The 24,445-nt window shown below is 38.0% G+C and overlaps 1 protein-coding gene across 1 annotated transcript in view; it reads left to right on the top strand.

Annotated features, from left to right (window-relative positions):
• The window catches only part of mrpl23 (mitochondrial ribosomal protein L23), a 62,790-nt gene extending 44,016 nt beyond the window's left edge, over window positions 1–18,774 (top strand). The window contains exon 5 of the mRNA XM_037682734.1: window positions 17,838–18,774. Coding sequence (XP_037538662.1) covers window positions 17,838–18,002 — 165 coding nt within the window. The 3' untranslated portion in view covers window positions 18,003–18,774. The remainder of the gene's footprint in view (window positions 1–17,837) is intronic.
• Window positions 18,775–24,445: the final 5,671 nt, after the last annotated feature.

Consider the following 24,445-nt stretch of genomic DNA (forward strand, 5'->3'; position numbering starts at 1 on the left):
CGGCAGTGTTGAGGTATTTTTTTTGTCTTGACTCGATCTTCTCCATTTTCTCTTCTCTTGTTTTTGAGTAATTCTGACTTTATCTTTCCCAACAGCATCTTCCATCGTCACCCTCATTTCCTCTCACATTTGCTCCTGTTTCCTCTTATTTAGATAGTCATTGCAACACATGCACGCACGCACACACACACCAGCACAAACACAAATGTGCATGCTCATAACCTTTTCTCGATTACCCCTGACCTCTTAACCTTTTGACACAGCTGCCACTTTGATCAGCCAATCAGCTTGTGGTGCCACCCATGTTCTCCATAGGGCTGCCACTGGTTTGATAAACCCGCTGATAGGCCCTTCTGATGCATTTCCTGTTTTGGTATTCTTCGTTTCTTTATTTTCTCCACCAGCTGGTCCATGCATTCCTCATAGTGTCAGCGAAGGGGCATTGCTTGAGTGTTTATGTTCATATGTGATGTAGGAGTGAGTCTGAGGGGTTTTTGTAAGGGTCTAATGGTATCCGTGTTTGGCAGCTTCGATGATTGGGTCTGAAGATAGAGGGAAGTGAGATTGGTGGAGAGGATGCTTGAAATTGAGGGGGAGGGTATGTAACTGTTGTTTACATATGTTGACCAGAGAGAAATGGGGTACATTGTGGGGGTTGTGGGGGTGAATGACATACATGAAAGGGATAATGAGAGTGAACAGCTGTTTATGTATGTGTTTATTTGAGCATGTGATGGGGGTTGATTGGAAAGATAGGGTTTAGGTGTGATTTGTCTTTTAAGGTATGGAGGTTGGATGGGGTTCATTAAAGGCGATAAGGTTTACTGCTAATGTGGAGATTTGCTTATGTTATTATTGGTTACTGTTGTTTTTGTTTTTCTCCAAGTATCCAGTTCAAGACCAGATGGATGTGAGTCTTTGTGGGTGGCTGGGTGTGTATTTTAGATGGTGATGATCTTTTTCTGAGAGCTCTGTTACCAGGGTCCGATGTCTCCAGTAGCGGGCTGGAAGCAAACATGCCCGGACATGAAACCTACCATGCACACACACACACACACATACACACACACACACACACACACACACACACATTTATTTACTCCCTCCCTACATTTGTCTCTGGGCAGAAGTATGTCTGTGTATCACTGCATATCCTCTACTTGTACATCAGGGGCTTTCTGTGATAGATAGTTAAGTATTTTCAGCTCAACACCAGAGGCAGTGTTTACCCAGCTTCCCAAGCTTTTATTTTTATACCACTAATCATATACACACTGGAGCTGAGAGCTTGTCATACCTCATAGTTAAACAAACCTAAATCACATTTTTGTGCTCTACAACTTTATGAACTGAATAATTTGCCAATGTGTGACATATTTTCATTGGACACTGGAATTTCCACTCCCCACATATTTGCAACAATTGTTTAGCTAAAAATCTAAAATGGTGATTTGTTCATTTTATATATAAGGAAACTTGCATGCATAAGAATCAAAATAAACAAAATGCATGTCCTTACAAAGGTATAGTCAAATATTAAACTTGATGAGACACTTATTGTGATCTTAACCCACACATATTTTACTTTTAATGCAAAGAAAAACTAATTAATCGCAAAAAAAAATCACCCTCACATTTCAGTCATGCGTATGAAACCGTCATTTATCTATTGTTTTTTTATTTGTGTACACTTATGAATGCACCAATTCAACATTTTCTGTGTCAAAACCAAATGTTATAGGAATGGATGGAAATGTCACAGTGCTTTTGTCCAATAAACACATTTAAAAAGATGTAATTCAAGTAAAGGTAATTTTGTCCTTTAATTAATTATTGAAGGCATTTAGAAAATGTGAAGATTTTCCTAATGTTACAGAAAATTAAAATATGAGTTTTTATAGTGAATTTGAGCTGGACTGTCGCACCAAAACAAAATTATCAGTTCTACAGGAAAAAGGTCATGTTGCTATGCTGATCAGTATTTTGATTTCCATCCATTATCTTTACCCGCTTCTTCCATTTTGGGTCACGAGGGTCACCGGTGCCCATGTCCAGCAATCACTGTGCGAGGGGTGGGATACACCCTGGACATGTCTCCAGTCCATCACAGGGACACATAGAGACAAACGAGACAAACATTCACTCTCTCACTGACACCTATGGACAATTTAGAGTTTCCAATCAGCCTAACATGCATGTTTTTGGTCTGTGGGAGGAAACCGGAGTACCCGGAGAAAAACCCACGCATGCACGGAGAGAACATGCAAACTTCACCCAGAAAGGCCCCTGGACCAGGATTTGAACTGGGGACCTGCTCGCTGAGAACATATAGTTGTCAAAAGCCTAGAGGGCCCTCTCACGGCTGCAAATGGTAACGTTTACTCTTTGGTTCATGTCATTCTGTATGAACGTTTCACGCGTCAGACAAAAATTGTGTCATGAATAGGGAAAAAAACGTAAATCAATCGCTTTGGGCTATATGTTGCAGTACTGGCCAAACTATGAAAAAAGTATGATTTAAAATCTGGAAAATACGGCAATAGAATACTCAAACTACTAAAAATACACTCTGGGTTTTCCAGGTTACCTACACAGGGCGGCTGTAGCTGAGTCACATCAGTAAGGATGCACGAGAAAGTGGAGTTCTGCGTTTGTAGCATCTTAGCTAGCATGTCTATATTGTGTGTTGCTAGCTTTGTGTCTGTACATGACGGAAGGTGACGCATTTTTGGTAGCTTTATCTAATCTGAGCATGAAGAACTTGTTTTATCTTAATCTTTGTCCTAAGATAGGGGTTCCCAAACTTTCCCGTGCCGTGACCCCCTAAACAGCATTAGCTTCTGGCCGAGACAACCCCCCCATCAACTTTTCGAATGTTTTAACTTTTATTCCTTATATTCAATTAATTAGTATAGCTGCTGAGTGTAAAAATGTTAACTAACATGTTTTAAACACTGTATCATATTCCCACTGAAAAAACCTTTTCAACAAACTGTTGACCAAAACAACAAAACAAAAGAAATCTCACCTCCCTCTCTCAAGCACGCTTATCTGGAAATGACAGATAAAGATTGCACTGGTGTGCCATTTTTGATTTTTATTATTAATATTTTTATTATTATTTTTTATTTATGTATCTTCTTCTCTCCAGCCATCTGAGACTCCCCCCACCCCCACCCCCAGTGCCCCCTGGCAGCCCTCCAGGGGGCCCGCGACCTACACTTTGAAAAACACTGCCGTAAGATTTGAAAAGTCCATCTGATGGTGTTGCATAGAATACCTTTAAGGAGAGATATGGTGTTGGGAAGAAAGAACCCAACTAACACACATTGTTCTGGAAAGTAAAATTTGGAAATCAGTGTATGAGGAATAGTGGAAAGGAAAACAAAAGGAGAAGGCAAATGAATGTTATTTCAAGTGGACTGTGAAGCAAAGGGGGATAAAAGTTATGAAGTGGTAGAAATTGTGGTGTCACCATGGTAGGAAGGAACCTGTAAACTTCTTTTGTTTTAATAATTACATGCAGGTTGACAGAACTGACAAAAAAGTGATTTATTTTTTTTTTTTTTTTTTGGAGTCACTATTGCTTGGCACGGTATAATTTTGTGTTGTGAAGGCTGCATGATGCCATGTCATATTTTATGAGTAGGCCTGTCACCAAATCAGAAAAAATGATAATGCCCCCCCTGAAATTCACTGTTGGTGGTTATCCACATTGCATTGGGTAAAGTTAATATTCTTTTTTTAAAATATCCAGTTGAGTGTCGCTATTGGTATAGCATTAGCACAATGGCATGTTGTTGTACAATTAAAATTGAATCAAAAATAAACAAAATAAAAGCAAAGTGCACCTCTAAAGTCAATGTTTGTGATTAATCGTGTCACATTAATTTAATTATGTTATCCGTATGAGTGAGTTTAAAAACAGGATGATGCATATATTAGGGGTGCGAATCTCTCTGTCTGGCGATTCGATTGGATTCCGATTTTTGGTGTCATGATTGGATTCAGAAACAATTTTTCTATTGAAATGGTCATAAATTATTTTTTTTTATTATGTACAGTAATTGACAAAGTGAAAAGATTAAACAACAATGTAAACAAATAGAACATTTATCTAAACAATAATTTTAGGTTCTTTACTATATCAAATCTTTTTGCATCATTTTACATTTATACCAAAAATAGGAACAAATATAGGAATGCCTAAAATTCTGTAACTTAAATTACCAGTAGTAGGTTAGCTTAGCTGCCTGGCCTTTTCTAAAATAAATAAAAATCTAGGAACAAATAATTCATCCAATTATCTTTACCCACTTCTTCCTTTTCAGGTCATGGGGTCACTCTTGCCCATATCCAGCCATCACTGTGTGAGAGGCGGGGGACACCTTGGACAGGTCAAAAGTCCATCACAGACAAATAATTCAAAATATATAAATACAAAAGTAAACAAAAGACTTCAGCCTACATTAGTGCATTAACCTTTAACTCAAAATAAAATAGACTTCACAGTTTATTTGTTTTTTGGTTTTGATGATTTGAAGGAAGGCAACATTTAACAGAAGTTGCCTGTGTAAAGATATTGCCTCAACTGTCTCACCTTTCCAATTTGGGTCCTATAAAATTGGCTAGAATGACCCTCTTGTCCTTTTTTTGGACAAGAGTAGTCATTTGGCAAAATAGTAGTATTTTGTCATTTGACTAAATACTACGAACTTTGGATCTTTATCCTGTATCTAAAATATGTAGTATTGTAATAATATAGCAAAATATGTATGCAACAACAGCAGTTCATGTAGGTTATTTCTCATTTTGATTTATTTAATAAATAGTTCATTTCAATTTATTTTTATTTTATCTATTGTTTTGTGCCTCTTTGTTATTTGCAAATTAAAATTTACCCTATTGCACATGTATGTTCTTAAAACACATTTTTCATACATCTTCCAAAACGTTATGTCACTGTCATGTGGATCATACATCATCATCAATATGACTGACTATGATTGACATATCAGGCACACACAAACATACACAGCTTCTAGCCAAAGCCCACTGAGTTATTTGACCATTTGTGGGATGTGAACATTTCTCGGTAATTGGAAGGGGCGCCGGGTTCATGACCCAGAGTGAACCCATAGCAGGATGCTCTTGGTTAGTGGGATATTCTTCCTGCCACATACTTTTACAGACTGATGGTTTCCCTTTGCTCCTGCTTTTATGTGCAGCAGTAATTTTTCCAAATGTCTTTTTTTGCTCCTTTTCTTTATTAAGTGTATCACACTCTCTAATGCCATTTTAAATGACTGATCAAACACTAAACACATTTTAAGATGGATTTTTAGAGTTAGGGGTTATTAAAATGTAATTTTTGAAACTGACATTCTTTACACTGATCTTTTTTTTTAAATTCAGATAGTTTAAACGGAGACGCAACTGGGCAGAATAGAATGTGTTTGTCTCAGTGTGTCCATAAAATTAAATGAGTGCTGTCCAGCCCACCCTGAGGCCTGAGAGAAGGGGCTTTTTGCATTCATCAGACTATTTTTTTACACCTTTTTTAAATTTCCTTATGTTTTTGGTAAGGATGCATTAGCTAATTAAATATAAAAATTTTGGAACATCGATAAGCTAAAAGTTGAATAAGGATTTTATTATTATTTACTTTAGTCTCTAATACAGTGCACATCTTATTATAACAATGTATCTTGTGATTTAAGCAGTGAGCCTTCCAATACAATTTTTTTTGTGTACTTTTTCTTTCTTTGTGTGCTTGTAGATCTTAAAAAAAAATTAAGAGAAAATGATAATGTTCTTTATCTTCGGAATAAACATGAGAAAAGTGACTGAAGACCACCAATACAACAGATAAAAATTTAAATATCACTGTTACAGCAGAAAAGACAAATCAGTAACTGTTGTTACTGACAGAAATTATTTTTTGCCATGAATGTTCAGTTTCTCTTAAGCCTGTAAAGTTTGCCTAAACAGAAAGCTTGTTAAATGTAGATGCCTATCCTCCTTTATAAATCCAATGACCAACAAAAAGCAAACAAAATGTTCCTTCTTTCATTGTTTTTAGGTAAAACTGTAAAACATACACACATCCAATGAAGACAACAGGTATTTAAGTAAATTAGCTCAACATTTTTTTTGATAAATTTTTTGAAAATATCAGAATCAGAATGCCTTTATTGTCCAGCCATCCATTATCTTTACCCGCTTATTCCATTTTGGGTCACGGGGGTCGCTGGTGCCCATGTCCAGCAATCACTGTGCGAGGGGCGGGGTACACCCTGGACGGGTCGCAAGTCCATCACAGGGCCACATAGAGACAAACGAGACAAACAACCATTCACTCCCTCACTCACACCTAGGGACAATTTAGAGTTACCAATCAGCCTAACATGCATGTTTTTGGTCTGTGGGAGGAAACTGAAGTACCCGGAGAAAACCCACGCATGCACGGAGAGAACATGCAAACTCCACCCAGATAGGCCCCTGGACCGGGGTTTGAACCAAGGACCTGCTCGCTGAGAGGCAGCAGCTCTACCAGTTGCGCCACCGTGCTGCCCACCTTTATTGTCATTATATGCAAATACAATGAAATTAAGAGCCACTCCTTTTTGAAAATACAGTACTCCCTTGTTTATCGTGGGGGATGTTACCCTGAAGCCCCGCGATAAGCGAAAAATTGCGACGTAGGAATAGTGCAAGTAGTAAGTAGTAGTTTATTTATTTGTATATATATTAAGGAGTTGTAAACCCCACACTCTTGCAATATTCTAAACAATGTTTCTAAACTCTAAATGCTCTAAAAGATCACAGAATGTCGTAATCTCAGCTCTGCAGCCGCTGCTTTTTGCCACCGGCCAGTGCTCTCGGCCACGCCCACTTCTCCGCTGCAGAGCGGAGATCTGACACGCTGCAGGAGGAAGTTTCTCCTGCAGCTGTGGGCTGCACATGGGTGCAGCAGGTGCTAAATAATTTAAAATAATGTATTTTAAATACAAATCACATGCCAATTGTGCGGCTCTTCCGTCAATCAGCCAATTGTGTGTCATGTCCAGTCTTACTTTGAAAACCCCGAGTCTGCGATAAATGAACCACGAAGTAGCGAGGAACTACTGTATCCCAAATAATCGTCTTGATGTATGCTCAATAACACTGGTAGATAAATCTAACGATGTTGAGTCAGGTCTTCTGGATGGGTTCTTCTTAGTTGAGCAAACGACCAAGAACCCGACCAGAAGACCTGACTCAAGATCCAAAATAATTAGTCCACATGAAACACTTCTTTCTTTGCAAAACATTGTGATATCTGATTTCCCTTTCTCTTCTTAGCATATGGCAAAATTCCCACAACCTATTAACTACATTTTTATAGTTTAAAAACATGCATCCTTACTGCTCTTATTAAGAGCCGCATATGAAGCAAAAGCTGTTGTTTTTTATTAATGTGTGAAGCATTCAAGATTATGTTAACATAGTACAAAAGAGAAAATGTTATTATATTAGAAAAATAGTTTTCCATGAATCTGGGAAAAAATATAAAACTTTTATTAAACGATCATGATTCAACCTTTATTCAGTGTGAAGAACTATTCTCAAGCGGAAACACTAAAAACAGTAGCCTATCTTTCCAGAAGGAGACATACCATCAAGTTCACTTAAAGGTCAGACCATGCAATGCTCAGGGAACTTCCCAAAACTTGAGCTACATCTATTTCAGCCTTAGTTATGAATATGTTAAAGTTGATAAAAGTGCAACTACAAAATGTCCATACAAATCTGGTTTCAGGTTTTGGAGATTTGGACTTGTGCACCTGCAGAACCTGTTCTTCTTTCATTTATGAAGTTGACTTTATAATATTTTGTGTACCAAGCTATTCATTATTCACTATTCACAGGACAATAATTTTTGGGGAGTGGTGGCACAGAGGTTAGAGAAGGTGGACCTGTGATCATAAGGTCACCAGTTCGATTCCTCGAACCGATGGCATCAAAATGTGGGTGGAAAAGGTGAAACACCCACACCTGCCGCCACACTTATTTTCCCCACTTTGAGCCGTTGAGCAAGGCTCAACCCCCTATTGCTCCCAAACAGGTCTCTCTTGAAATTGAGTCCTTGCGACTCAATGAGACTACCTGTATAAATAAAGGTTGAATAAAAAATAAAATAATAATTTCAAGCACAGTGTCAAATCTGCATAAAAAAGGTTAAGGAGAAAAGAATCAGAATGTTGCAGTGGTCCAGTGTTCTTTTATATCGCTATAATTCATCTGACAGAGCTTTTAAAAAATGTGAATAAATGTATACATGCAACACTCGATTAACAGAAGCAACTTTGTAAAAAGGAAAAAAGTTGGTCAAAATTGCGTGAAATGTCTGAAAAAACTGAAATAATCATAAAGATTACAACAATTTCGTAGGTATTACTCGTAAAGATGAATCTACAACCAATACAATTATTGACTGAACTCAGATATTTTTCCATACATAACTTCTGCATGTTGCACTCATTTAATTAAATATATAATAAAATGTAATATATGTAGAAGTTCATTTGAGGTTGTTCATGCTAACTGATTTTATGGGTTATTGTCTAAAACTTCAGAATTGTTTGAAAGTGTACTTTCTTTTACTATGACTTTATGTTTCGCAAATTAAGTAAATCATTATTTCAGGGCAAAACAGATACAGCTGTGGTTTTTAATAAATGTTTTTTCCAACCATCTCCAACTTGTGGTTGAATCCATTTTGAACATAATTGCTGACACAGTCTATCTCTCATTGTATCTCACACCCCACTATGCATACTACATACACACTAGACAAAAAGTACATTATTATATGTTTTATTGTGTAATTAATTAATTCCGTTGCATTAGTATTTGGTATTTAATGCTTTTCTTTATCTCGTTCTGAGATCTGAGGAACAGCTTCTACCCTGCAGCGGTTAGACTCATAAATCCCTAACCAGAAAAATCTCTGTAATGCCACTTTAATGGGAGATTTGACACTTTATCTGTGCTGCTTATTATCCATGCTGCTGATTTCTTACCTTAAACTGCTGCATTCATACCCATCTGCTCACAACAGACTCATCAGGCTGCTGTTTACACACCGTATTATTTTACTTTATTATTGTTTAGCATATATCTTGGATCCTTTTATACCGTTTCTTTTTTATACTTTACATTTTTGCTATTTTTGGGTGTAACTGGGACCTTATGTACACAGTTTCATTCCACCTCATGTACCACGTGATGTGAATGGCAATAAAGAACCATGACCCTTGAATCTTGTATCTCAGTTGATTTTAGTCTTTTCTTGAGTGCATATATTTATTTCTTTATCTGAAGTTTTAAAAAAATTGTGTTACGCAAACACAAGAACTGATTTGTTCCAGATTAGGTGGAACCGACTGAGTACAGTTGTTCTTTGAGTCTTTTACCTGGTCTCTCTTTTCACCTTCCCCTTTCCTTCTGAGGTCCAACAGGATTACTTGAGTCCTGCTGCATAATCCCTTCCCCCAACACTCACACTCTCACAATCTCGCATTTGATTTTGGGGGGCATTTATCTTATAAAGGATTAGGCGGGTGGGGGAGGGGGTTACGTTATCAGTACCCACACAGTTCAGTTTTATGTAACTGCTACACTGTTATTTGGCATAATTTACACGAAGTCAAAGAAAATTACTTTCGAGCGTACTGCATATTGCATTACATGTTCATCCGTCACTGTAGAATTTGGCCATGTAGGCCACTGTACAGCAAGCTAGTTAGCCAGCACCTTTATCTGAATGAAGTCCGCTAGCATGGAGCAGAGGACGGCGCGATTCAACCCGCCCCTTTGCCGATAAAACTCAAGTGTAATGTCATTTTGGATTCTACATTGTTCCGGAGACGACAGAGCTTGACAAGTGCACGGTTGTTTGCAAGAAGTGTAAGATAAAATTGAGGTACAGTATTTTGGAAATACGACAAAATGCGCAGAAGGAAGATGAAAAGTGAAAGCAGCAGACCAGCGATCTCTGGAACAAACTAATTTCCAGCTAATTCCTCAAGTACTGTGAAGATTTCCCACTCCATCTCCTGCTATATCGCAAAGATTTATGACCAGACAGCCCAGTCGAAGGCGAGGGGTTTAGGTTTATTTTTAATACGCTGTACCCAACGTACGTTATTCCTTCATGTAGCTTTTTTATCGATAAAGCAGCTCCACAACTTCACCATGAAACAAAAATAAAGTGGGAGAAGCTCTGATGCTACCAGCTGCAGCCCAAAGGTATCTGTTTTTTTTTTCTCATATTATACAAAAATTTATATATACAAGTTATACAAAAAAAAAATTAATGTAATTTGTCTTTTTAACAGGTTGAAGAGAGGCCAGATGAGACACATCGCCTGGAGCCAGTTCTAAATGATACAGTTTAGATGGTTTATAAATTACATACAGTTCAGAAGAGTTTTTGTGCAGACTTGTACAAGTTTTGAAATTTTGATAAAGATTTACCAAATATGAATGCAATATAGTTGACTGTGAAGTTTGTATATTTCATATTAGGTTAAGTTTTAAAACATAGCAAATATTAGAGCAATATGGTTTAAAAATCTGTGAAGTCTGTATTTTATTTTGAGTTAAAAGTTAATGCACTATGGTAGGCTGAAGTCTTTAACTTTATTTATATATAACAGGAAGAAGCTGGTAAAGAGGATGGATGGACGAACTGATTGATTAATTGATTGATTGATTGATTGATTGATTGTTTGTTTCTAGTTTTTTTTTTTTTTTTTTTTTTAGAAAAAGCCAGGCAAGTAAGCTGTCTTAATACTGGTAATTTAAGTTGCAGAATTTTATGCACTCCTATAGTTGTTCCTATTTTTGTATAAATATAAAATGTTGCAAAAAGATTTGGTACAGTAAGGAATCTAAAATTATTGTTTGAAATAAATGTTCTATTTGTTTACATTGTTGTTTAATCTTTTCATCTTGTCAATTACTGTACATAATTTAAACAAAATTTATGACCATTTCACTAGAAAAATAGTTTCCGAATCGAATCGTGACACCAAAAATCAAATCGAATCACCAGACACTGAAAGATTTGCACCTCTATTATTTATATTTAAAATTTTAATTACATATACATATACTTTTTGCTAAACTTTTATGTTTTATTACTTCAAAGTAGGATTCTTAATTATTGTTTTTATAATTAAAAAGAGAACTCACACATCAGGGTTTAAATTAAAAAAATTGGTAAAAAAAAAAAATACTACTTTTTTCCCCTCTTTACATGAATATTTTCTTTTCCTTTGTCTTAAAATGTAAAACTATCAAATATTAATAATCATTAGATATTTTTAGTTTTATAATGTCACCACTACTGGCCAGTAAAAGCCCCCTCAAACAAATTTGTAGTGATACATGATAATTACAGTTGTAGCAGGTTTCGTGGCTCTGGGCACATCTTAATTAGTGAGTAAATGTGCAAAAATGGCTCTTTTTATCATAAGTTGCAGACCCCTGACTTGGAGGAAACTGCAAATTTACTGGAATTTTTAAAAAAAATCATCATTCAAGTGGAGATTGTGTAGCTGCTAGACAATCTTTGTGTCCCTCTTACCCCTTCACCCCCATCTCATTACTCCACACATTTTTTTCTTCTCACAGGAAAAAAAAACTGTAGTTGCAATGAATTGTGCATATGCGTAAGAGGAGTTTATTTACATAGCAAGCAGTGAGGCCTCTTCTCAATGTTCCTAGATGGCAGCTTGATTCAGCTAGGCAGCAGCATTGTGAAGATGATGAAGAGTCAAGAAAAATATTTACTCCTTTAATTTGTTATATAGGAAGTGTAGTATGTGACAGAAAGAAACCAGCTGAAAGCACATTATGCCTGCAAATCTTTGTTTTGTCCTTGGATGGATCATGAGCTTCTCTATAAATCACTCAACTAGGAGTCATATACACTCTGTCTGACATGCAAATACACAGGGGGAGGTAGACAGACCCTGTTTTAGCCCTGAGCACATGGAGATGGTGAAGACATGAGGTTTGCCTCTGCTGTGGTGTGATATACATATTTCAAACAAAAAATGAATGCTCTCTGGCAACACTTTCACTGTGGAAATGTGTCCAGCAGACGTTGGATTACAACCTCACACAACACACACACACACACACAGAGTACAGCCTGTTGCCAGTTATAAGACTTGTTTAACGAGTCTCAACACTTTGTTGATTTCAGTCTCATGACTTTGTTGTCTTTGTGAATTGCACTCACTGGGGCACATATCAATCTTCACTGAGTGTATACATGAGGCGTCCAGGGCCGCACTGTTAACTGGGAATTGTCATGCGACAAAGTTTGGTTCATGTTGGGTAAAAGACCCATTTGGTTCATTGCTTCATTGGTCATCATGTTGCCAAGTCTAGTGTTTATTTCACTGGGGTAGACTTCTCTCATTCCTCCAAGATTGTCTTCCTTTTTAGTAATTTCTATTCATACATCTCATGATCATTCTCATTCATTCATTTTGGTCCTTGACTACTACTCTACTCCTGCAGCAACCTTCCCCATTGACTGATTCAGTGTTTGTGTTTGGGATTCCTCAATGGCAGTATGCATCGAAAGACATTGAAGGTCCTGGTCATGCCATCAGTTTCCAGGTGCTTTTCTGGTGTTTGGCAGCCTTTGGCTTGTGCTTGACTAAGCTTTCTCTACCTATCTGATTTTGCTGGTTTTGCCTGTTTTTAGAAGAAAGTATATTGTCTTTAAAAAAAATCTGTCATTGTTGCAAGAGAAAGATGAGAAGCGAGTGTACTTTCTTTTACCATACCATACCATACCATTTTATTTATAGAGCACTTAAAACAGCGACAAGGCCAACCAAAGTGCTGTACAGACAGAACAACAGGTAACACACAAAGCAAGATACAAAATGAAGTAAATCAGAAATATAGACATAAAAACGATGCAGATAATGACGACAAACCAGTGTGGAGCGTACAGGTTCAAAACACATATCCTCTGGTGTTGAAAGCTACTGATTAGTAGTGTTTTTAAACGGGACTTGAAAACCGAGAGGGAGGGGGCCTGTCTGACAAGCAGAGGTAACGCGTTCCAGAGTCATGGTCCTGCTACAGAGAAGGCCCTGTCACCTCTGCACTTAAGACGAGTTCCTGGAACTGTGAGGAGCAACTGGTCCGCTGACCTCAGGGAACGTGGTGGGACATACGGTTGTACCAGATCAGAGAGATGGGGGGCACAGGGCACGAAACTGTTCAATGATTTGTAGACATACATGAGTATTTTGAACTGGATTTGAAAGTGAACCGGTAATCAGTGCAGGGAGGCCAAAACTGGTGTAATGTGCTCTCTTTTATCTGTACTGGTTAAAAATAGGGCTGCTGCATTCTGGACAAGTTGTAGTTGTGCAATGGAGGTCTGACTGATACCAAACAGGAGTGAATTGCAGTAATCAAGCCTAGATGTAATGAATACATGTATTACTGTCTCCAGGTTCTTTTTGGACAATATGGGCTTCAGTTTAGACAGCCGCCTCAGTTGGAAGGAACATGATTTAACAATCATGTTTATGTGACTGTTAAGTTTCAGGGAAGGGAGTCGATACAGTGGTTTGTGATTGTGTCGTTGGGAGGGAACAACATGACTTCAGACTTCTTTTCATTGAAACTTAAGAAGTTTAAAGCCATCCAGTCCCTGATGTCAGCCAGGCAGTTGAGCAGCGGTTGAATAGAGCATGTGCCATTGTGTCTTAGGGGGAAGTAAATTTGACAGTCATCAGCTTAGAAGTGGAAGGGCATGTTGTGTTTCCGAAAAATAGCACCAAGCGGCAGCAGGTATAAAGAGAATAGGAGGATGCATAGCCTTCAGTCTTTTGATTGAAGGCTATGCATGTTTAGTTTTAGCTGATCCACAAAGCTATTATTAGAGACCAAAGTTGGACGTGTGTTTGAGAGAAGCAGTGCATTCAGGTTTTTGAAAGCTTGTAAGCTTTTATAGTGTCAGTTTTGCATCAGATGGTTATTTAAATAGTTGTCTTGTGGTTATTTACACTAAAGCCTGGCCATGTTGCAACACATTTTGTGTTAAAGAAAAACAAAGTTAAGTGGACCTTGTTTGTGCAACTATTTAATGCAAAAGTAATTTTGTGTAAAATTTCACAAAAAACGTTCATTTGAATGGCTATAAAATGTGTGCTTGTAGCTCACACAAACAGGAAGCAGATGTAGGATGTTGGTTATGTTTCTTTATCACAAACTACAAACACCATAAGACCCTGATTTTCCTTGTTTCTATAGTGTAATTAGTCACCTCCACCACATCAGTTTTATAGTGTAAGAGATTGCTTAACATTAACATTTTGGGGGCTCTAGCTTGTGCGCTTCCTTCTTTTAACCCCATACTCTGATAGATGTGGCATTGCTGTGAAAGATAGCAATGAAAAACTTTTCATATTGGCATTGTTTTGAAAAGCTTGGCTTACATAATTTACTAGGGTTTTTTTTAAGCAATTTACAATGCTATAATATAAAGAGGGAAATGCAAGAACATATGTTTGCTTTGGTCATAATCCAAGTTATTTTAAATATGAACACTGCAGGGTTGCTCTTTTTGTTGACATTAGAGGTGCAATACACAGTACCTCTTCTAAACACTAGGCATTGCATTGGAGAAAATGATACCCGTGCACAGCAGGGAGAGACAAGAATACATAATAAAGGACGGGCCGTCTTTATACATAAACGTGTTGTATCAGCTGTACCTTTGCTACCATTTGCAAGGTCGAGACTTGCAGGATCAACTTTAAATCAAGTTTTAATGATCATATTCAAAACGATAACATTGTTAGTTTTTATAATTCCCTGGGATACATCAATACTGTTAAACTTTATATTTTGGCAAAAGTAACCGTCTAAACTTTCAAACTACTGTAATTCTTGGACTACAGCACACACCTGTCTCTAAGCCATACAGACTGAATAAAAGATTGCATGTAACATTATCATAATATAACATTATGATATAACGTAGTTTTGTACATAAATAAGACGCTCCAGTTATTAAGCCACGGGCATCCACTGTTCATTGTCAGGAACTGTGCCCAGTCAGCTCCAGCACCAGCATAACGTGCATCTTTCTTGGTGTAGTACAAGAATCAGCCACCGGATGGCGTTTCACAGACTAGCTTGCTTTCAACACACGTTCAGACTGCATGATCGTCGGAAGTCTTCATGATACTTCGCTGTCTGACTCTTGGTTAAAACCATTACACCTACAAAATGAACACAAGAACTGTCTAAGCGTAATCACTGGACAGAACAGTGCCAAACACCTAGTAACCTAAATGATTAAAAAATTATATACCAGTAAATATTACCTAGAAGACTTAGAGGTCATGTGACCAGAAGTCAAATAGTACAGGTGAAATATGGTAAGTATTCATTAAATTAGTACCATTGATTTTTATTGTTAAACACTTTTGGAAACAGCTGCTGTTTTTAAATGTACTTCCTAAATAAATTTGATGTGATTTCTGCTCAGCAGAGCTCATATGAGGAGGGGGGAAGACGGGGAAACAACCCCTCCCTCCCATTGTCTCCGCTTCATGCGGAGGAGACAACGTGAGCTTAAATGAGATATTGGTGTTTAAACACATTTACTATACACAGAAACATTTTTTAAAAACTTTTATTTAAACTTGTGTCAGTCTTGACTGACTGCTTTAAAAATAAATCTGACGACTTCTCCGCTGAGCTCTCATGATGGAAGTGGAGGGGCAAGAACCCCTCCTGTTGTTCTCCGCTCCGTGTTCAGATGTGAGCTTAAAATGAGATCCCGGTATTTAAACGTATATTTACCGTACACCGAAAGATGTCACACAAAAAATAATTTTAAAACATTTATTAAAACATGTACCAGACTTGATTGCTTTGCGTCTCCAATGCTCGACCATCGACATGTTGATGCAAAGCTTACGGGCGGCAGCTTTGTTTTCTTCTTCAACAGCCAAATCGATCACTTTTAACTTGAAAGCTGCATCGTAAGAAATTCTCTGTGCATTTTCCATTATCGCTGAATAAATGAACAGGTTTGTGCATGAAACGCAAAATACGGTAACAACACGGGAACGATCTGAATAAATTATTCCACGTCTATCTTTGGAGATGGTCCTCGAGAGTACCTCATTGGTTATTCAGGTTAGACTTCTGGTGTTTGAAACCCTGAGTAAGAAGCTTTGTACATGTGGTTACCTGAGGGCATTCAATCTGTTTCACAAAATCCCGCCCTCAAGAGGGGAGGGTGCTGGGAGCCATGAGCGCCCAGGTCTGTGAAAGGAAAATGTTAGTCAGTGGCAGGAAGCTACCAAGAGACGGCAGGAAGTCTGTCAAAATAAAATATAAAATATCACTTGTGAAAATTGTGAAAAAAATACATAAATTATCCGCTCCTTCATATAAACTGCGGGGTACAAAGTGTGAGAAAAAAGAAAAAAGTAGCAGCTTGTACTCCAGCAATCACGGTAATAAAATCACAGCTGTGACAGAAAGACAAGCCTACACCTCCAGGAGAAGACATCATTATTTCCATTGCTAGTTTTTATTTATTTAATTTTTTAAGAACTGTCATACTGTATCGCCAGTTAAGTAGGAGGCTACAGAGGTGCACCCACTCACAATAGCACTGTCTGTGGGAGGGTGGAGTGGACTGGCTAAAAAAAGAGAGAGAGAGAGTGGGTCCAACCACCCAGCCTCTCACCGTGAGATGCAACTTTAACCATTGTCAATCTTAAGCTCTTCTACAGTAAACAAAAGCAACTTCATTTTGCATCTTGGCTAAGTGAGTTTCATGTTGTTTCCCCCTTTGGGAATCAAACCATGCTATGTAGTAATTATATGCATGTTTCTTTTGGTATTTTGGGGGTTGGAGACAGACAGAGTAACATTCACATTAGAGCCAGACCATTCCTTAACGCCTACGCAGTACACACTGACCCCAAGCAAAATATTTCAAAAATTCAAATTGAATATTTGATTGACAGTTGTGTTTATTGAAGTAATTTTTTTCATAGTGATGAGCCTCTGTATAAAAGTTTCATGCCTCACATAAAAAAAATTTACTGTTAGGAAATGTAAATTGTTGGTGTAAACTAGTGTTTGTGATCTTTAAATAATTTGGGAATAGATTGAATGACAATGATCCAATACCATTTTTGGTTATCTTTTGTTATCCAGTGCCGATGTGAGAGAATGAGAAGGATAAGATAGAGATTTGTTTTGTAACTGCACTCAATGGCCTGTTATCTTTTATTTAACTTTCTTTTTTGCATGCATGCAAGTGTGTGTACTGTACTATACTCTATAGCAGCTTGATGCAGACTACATTTGGGCCAGTGATGCATTAGCCATGACCAGAGATGGGTTGGTATGGAATAAATAATGGATACCATCCTTTTCCTCTGAATAAATCAAGACCAGAATAAAACATAGAAATGTGGGAGAGAGTTGGAGAAGTTGAATGCCAAGAGAGAAATAGATTTGTCTAACTAGAAGAAGGCTACAGAGGTGGAAACAGTGTCTTAAATTTCACATGGGTATTTCATTTCTCTTTTGTTTGTTTTATTAATTGACTTTATATATAAAGAGGCAAATAACTGCTCAGTGTCTACAGCTCATGTTTTTTTCCATCCTTGGAAAATGGATGGCTGGATGGACTTTTTATATATATAGCGGCAACTAACTGCAACTAATTGCTAAGTGTCTAAAGCTCATGTTTTTTTCGTCCTTTGTTTTTCCATCAGGCACAGGACCAGATTTTCACCTTCCCTAACATCTTCCCCGAAAAAGACCAGACGCCAGCGGAGGGCTCTATGGAAGAGATTCGGAACAAGTTCATAGAGGACGAGAAACAGAGGCAGAAACTCGACCCCAGGAGAGGAGGTGTCACTGAGTGGTTTGGACTCTGAAACAGCCAGAAGAATGGGAAATCAGACCCTTCATATACGCACTGGTGTTACACTGAGAGCAACATGTATTGATTTGAAATGCAACTCTTGTGAGGTCACTTTTTTCCCTCCATGACATGTGTGTAGAGAATGAGTTAGTGTGTGGGAGGTTGCAGACATGTGTTTAGCATGTTTGCAAGGCTTCCGTCCAGTAACCAGACTCAGAAAAGAATTAGAGGAGGAGGAGAGTGGCCGGGCTCCATCTTTATTGAAATCAGCCCAACACACTTCTCCATCACCTCAGATGACTTTCTTTCTCCTCACTCTTTTCTGCCATATCTTTTTTTTATTCACTCCTCCTTTTTGCCTTTAATTTTTTTTCTTTACATGTTTTTCCTCTATCTCATTTATTGTCTCTCCACTTTTCATTTTGTTGTTAGATACTACTTCCATAGATGTATGAAGTACCAAAAAGCCTGACGCCCCGCTAGTTGGATTTAACTACTTTCACTGCCCACATCATTTCCTCTTTTATGAGTTTGCCTTGGATTAATTGACCACTTTAGGTAAACAACAATTGAGATGTTGTTTCAGCAAAGCAAGAACATGGAATTTGTTGTGGTGTAATAGTATATCAGTATATTTTGTGGTGACATGCAATGCTATAACTATGGTATGAGTCTGTACTCGGAGTTTGTGTCTGTATTTGCCCAACATGTAAGATTTTCCAGTAAATTGATGGTAAAGTGAAAGCTGTTTTAATAAGAACTAATAAATGGTCTGTTTTCCAAAAGTACCGGTACTGTGCTTATTGTTTTTAATATTGTCTTTCCCTCATCTCTTACTGCGAAACTGACACTTTAAGATGCTGTCTGCCGCACAAGCTGACCTGTGCAAGTGCCAGTGTGGTCTGGTAGCTGTTTTGACAAAGCAATGATCTGTGCTCGACTCGGGCCAGTGGAAGAACGAGTTCTCTTACCGTAATAAAGCCCATAAAGCAAAGAGTGGGAGAGACCTTTCTTGGGCTAGTTCAGACCCTCCATTATCCTGACAGGCCAAAGTTACAGTAAGTGTCCCCCAGCCGTGACCACTAATGCTGGCAGACTAAAAGAATAGTCCAGTCCCTGACCTCACCCAGCCAACTCATCTATCACTAAGGAGAATGTCAATATTGATCCTGTTGGCCCATTGTCTACTGCCTGGAACAACTTGCCCCCTGCATTGCTATAAAGCAATCTGATTTGGAACAAAACAAGCCTCTAGGTACACAGTCCACTCCATTTCTTTTCTCTGTCTTTTTCCAACTTTTGCGCTTTTTATTTTCCTCTTTCTTTCTCTGCTGCATCTCTTGCTGTTTCCCAGTCTGCACCTCTGAGAAACAGCAGAATAACCAACCAAGAGGGAGACCGAACTGCCTGTTATGTCTCACCTCTTGGCCCAAACAGCCTCCTTATGAAACTTGGGTAATGAAGTTGTGATATTTGCCAAGCCATAATCTTTCCTTGTTCTTTGTAATGGGGATACCCTGTTCCTCCAAAAATCTGTTGCGCATACGTGTGCGTACTTCACAAAATTGTTTCTCATAAAACTAGCACTTAAATCACTGTGTAACGCCTGCTGCCAATTTTGGTTATGCAGCATTTTGGATTCATTTTTCTTCCTTTTTTTATTTTGTTTTGTTTTAGAACAAAACATGTTGAGACATGTTAACGAGTTCATATTCTTTTTACACCAATAAATCCCTCCATGTCATTTTAGGTATGCCCTCAAAATGAGTAAACAGGAAATGCTAACATGAACAGAGAAAAGTAAAATAAAAGAAAATAAGTCAACACAAAAACAGAAGAGTGAGACATTTTTTATTACAGTTCACTCAAGTTCGGAATGATTTAGGTTAGTAAAGAATTTATGTATGATAATCATAGATTATAGTTTTAGTTATTAAAGTCAATACTAATGTTTTCTAGACTAGACAATATTTTAAAAATGGGGATATCTAATGAGAACCTGCTTAATATAGCGAGAAGAGCACAAATTCAAAACTCATTATTTGTCTATTAAAACCTCTGAGTTGGGAAACTTTTAAAGACATTTTCTTCAAAGACTAACAGATGATATTGATTAAAACCTTATGTCGTCATAAGGTTCTCCACCTCACAACTTTTTGACTGGAAGATTTTCTTACAAAAAAATTGGTCTTACAATTTTCCCATAATAACTGTAACTTCCCAGTCCTTCTGTGTTAAATGTTTTTTGAATTAGATGCAGATGGTCATTTTTTAAAGTTATTTTTGTGTTTGAATGATATTTTTTTCAGTGTATCAGACAGAATAAAGGAGATGGACTGTGGGGTAAATAGATGGATTGTTTGATAGATGACTGACATTCCTAAACAATATACATACTAGAAATGCGCCATTCAGCTGGTTGTTGACAAGAATCAACTGGTTTTCAGACTGACGGGCCAATATGAAACTCTTAACATATTATTTTCTTCTTGGTTGGCTAAGCAACAGTCAAAATTGTGTTTGTCATGATCCATTATTGCAACATAAATAATGCAAATTAAAGCTAATAATGACTTCCATGTGCATGTTTTACTGCTCAGTAACAAGTTAGCTGAGATTTTCAATGTAGCAGCCCCTTAAAAAGAGACATTTTTAAGTCCAGCCTACTTTAAATCCTATAATTTTACAAGCAGTTTGACAAACGTAAATATCTAAATATTAAATTTTAATGAAATATTTTCCTTGGGTGGAATATTAGTGGAGTGTTTAGAACTGTCACCTCACAGTGAGAAGATTGCAGGTTGGGCTCCCAGCCTGGGACCTTTCTGCATGAGTGTTACATGTTCTCCTCGTATAGCGTTGTTTTTCTCTGGTTTCCTCCCACTGATCAAAACATGCATGTTAGGTTTCATTGGTAACTCTTTATTCACCCTAGATGAGTGTGTGGATGGTTGTGTGTATTGTTTGTCTCTATGTGTTCCTGTAGTGGACTTGTGACCTGTCCAGAGGGTACCTTGTTAATCCAGGCAATGTCCGAATCAGGATGGCATGATTTCTGCTCTCTCAATACACAACTAAAGTTACTCTGAGGTTGAACTCCAGATCATCATTTGGCAAAGTTATGCAACATAGTTACTGTTCCAGCTTCCCTGATCATTAAAGTACTTGGAAGTTGTGACCCCAAAACAATGAGACTGTCTCCAGAAACCTCAGGAATCTCTGTCCAAAGGAGTACAGACCATGGAACAACTAAGATACTGCACAGAATCCTCAACCTCCTGTTAGTACATTAATCTAGACTGACCCTAGGGTTTTTGATCTGCTCAGAGACAGGATTATAATGAAATTATGACCCAGTTCTGACTGGGTTAAACGCGGCTAGCAAGTCTAAAAAGAGTCTCCCAGGGATTCAATATCCGTCAAGGAATAGAGTTCATTTTGCTTGCCACATAACGCAGAAAGGCTTTTGAAGCACCGTCTCATTTTTCCCTTCACGTTAAACCAGTTAAGATCGCTTGAGATCATACTTAGTCACTCCCCTTCATACATGTGACAGGTTGTACTCCCCTTCTGCGAAAGAGGAGTCTAGGCCCTATAAATGTGGAATGCCACGGGACATCCGGCCCTTCCGGCTCCTGATCTCATGTCGTATACCAGACTGGCCAGCGCTGTAAACTGTAACCTTTAACTGCCTTGATTTTAATACAATTGGTAAAACTGAATTCACGTTTCCTTGTTTTATTAATAATGTGAGTTGCCGCTTCTGAGGGAGGTCTGAGCCGGGGGAGCAGCGTGGACTGGAGGCGGGTCCTGGGTCCGAGAGGAGGCCTGAGGCCCATGGCTAGCAACAGCTAGCTGCAGTGACTCAGGACCTTCATCCAGCTCCCGCTGTAACACTCCCATGCATCTGGTTAAAGGGCCTGGGCTTAAAAAGATATGGAACTGTCCATGTGGACAAAAACAGAGTGAGCTGGCTCTAACAAGGTTGAGTCATGTCCTCTGGACGGATTCTTCTTTGTTGAAACATTTAAATGACAAAAGACGAAATGTTTCAACAAAGAAGAATCCGTCTAGAGGACCTGATTCAACCTTGTTAGATTTATCTACATAGCTTATTGAGCATGTGTCAGGAGGGTGAACTAGCTGTGTGCATATATTTATTGTATGATTTGGTTGAAATTATAAAAAAAAAAACATATTTATTAGAATCAGCCAACACTAGAACTGGACAATAATTCAATATCGATATATCTCGCGATATACTTTTATTCAATAACGATGATATGAGTTTTAAGCACATTTTCAGTATTTCAATAGGATTACAGTGTTTCACTGATGCATTTCTTTCTGTTCAGGTTGAAGCGGCCTCTTCAGTTTCAACCCGGACAGAAAAAGGTGCGACACAACTACATAAGTGCGTGGTGACATAGGCACTACGTAGAGCTCAAGTCCAGAAGGCGTTAGTGGTAGCAGGCTAAGCTAGGCTAATCTCCAACACGCGTTAAGTTTTCGCTTCAAAATGAGCGCCCATGATCGTCAGAATGTGACTGAACAAGCTTTCACAAGCGAAGAGAAAGCAGATGACATCACTGATAAGAGAGAAAAGACTAATTTGCTGGTTTGGAAGTGGTTTGGCTTTCTAAGATCTGATAAACTGCAGGTTTCAATCAGTGTGCTGCAAAATGTGATGGAGAGTCGTTCTAACTAGCGGTTGGAACATTAACTTGTTCCACTTGACAGAATATGATGAGTCACAAGATGAAGCACAATAAAAGTTTGAGCCAAGAATAATATATTTGTTGGGTGACCATAGCACTTCATACTACTAATATTTCTTATATCCTAATGCATGTCAATAATCCAGGTAGAAAAATCCAAAAAAGTTCAATCTGGTCCTCTGGACATTCAAAAAAACAAAACAAAGCAAAAAAAAATATAGAAACGTTTCGTCTCTCATCCAAGAGACTTCCTCAGGAAGGAGGAAGTAATGCAATTACTCAATTGTTATTTTTATTTTTAAGTATTTTACATGAGATTTCCATGTCAGCTTCTCATCAATAATGACTCCCAAAAATGTTATTTCATTAACAACGAATTTCAATGCTGTCAATTTTAAAGTTGTTGTTTAAAATTAAAACTATTAATATTGACAAAGTTGAGAATTTTATGTTAATTTGACAGTGATTTCATTTTTTTTTTTTTTTGAAGGCTAAATACAAATAAAAGGTGAACATTAATTTATTTGTATAGTTTGTAGTTTTTCTGAGGCTTTTATATTGTTTATATCGATATCGAATTATATCGTTATCGACCGAAAGTAAGAGATATATCATGATAAAAGTTTTGGCCATATCGTCCAGCCCTAGCCAAGACAAAAACACTGGAAGAACATTGCATGTAAGACATGGCTCGCATCTGGCATCCATTTCCTTGTTTATAGTTTTTTTTTCTCCTGTCTGTCAAAAGATACAGTATAGTGGAAGTGTGAAGAAAGAGCTGGATGGAAGTCTGTGGTAAATCAACCAAGCAAGCCATGCACTTCCTATTTCTAGTGAACTCAGAATGACTACAGGCAGCTCCAGATTTAAAAAGATCTATGGATACAGAACAAGATGCATCACATAATGTACTGCACCACATGTGAGGGAACTGCTGCGGAAGGGGATGCGAGCATGTGCGTGCAGGACCCAGAAAGCTTGGAAAGGCCAAAGTGAAAAAGTGAACACAGAATGGAATGAGAAAGAGATGACATCACTAAGAAAATGCTGAGCTGGATTTAAGGGCTACTGGATAAAACAAGTTTGATCCAACAGTCACCCCCCCCCCCCCCTTTCTTTTTATCTCTTGAGATGTACAGTGCAGGTTGTGTTCTCATCCCTACATGGTGAGTTAATGGAAGGGGGTTGAATATTTTAAACAACTCTTCACTCTCTTCCTTCTCATCCTTCTACATCGTGCTCTTCTATCTCCCTTTCTTTTTCTTGTTCAGCTGTGCATTAGTCAAGTGCACACATGACCTTGTTTCTACTACCGCAGTCCACATTTGGAACCTGAATGACATCATCCTGTATTTTTGGATAAAGTGGTGATAACAGTGAGTGTCCTCCCTGCTTCTATGTACCTTCCCATCTCTCTTTGGTGGGTATAACAACAGCCCCCCTCAAAAGGTAGATTTTCATCTGCTGATACTCCAGTGAATCCTGCATCAATTGTAGGATTTCTTCTTTTTTTAGGAATGTTGTAAATGTAACTTTTAATCAATTTTTATTGAGCCTATGGTGTGAAGTGATGGGTCATGATCATGCTTTACTGCATTGTGGGTCTGCCAGGGGGTCAAAATTACAGCTGCGGCCCGCAGCTCGGCACAGGAGAAAAAATCATCAGCCAGTTCAATTTAGTTTATTTATATAGCATCAGTTCGCAACAAATTTGTCTCAGGGCACTTTACAGAAGCAT

This window comes from Nematolebias whitei, chromosome 10, assembly GCF_014905685.2.
Source record: "Nematolebias whitei isolate Nwh7 chromosome 10, NemWhi1, whole genome shotgun sequence".
In the NCBI taxonomy this organism is placed as follows: Eukaryota; Metazoa; Chordata; class Actinopteri; order Cyprinodontiformes; family Rivulidae; genus Nematolebias; species Nematolebias whitei.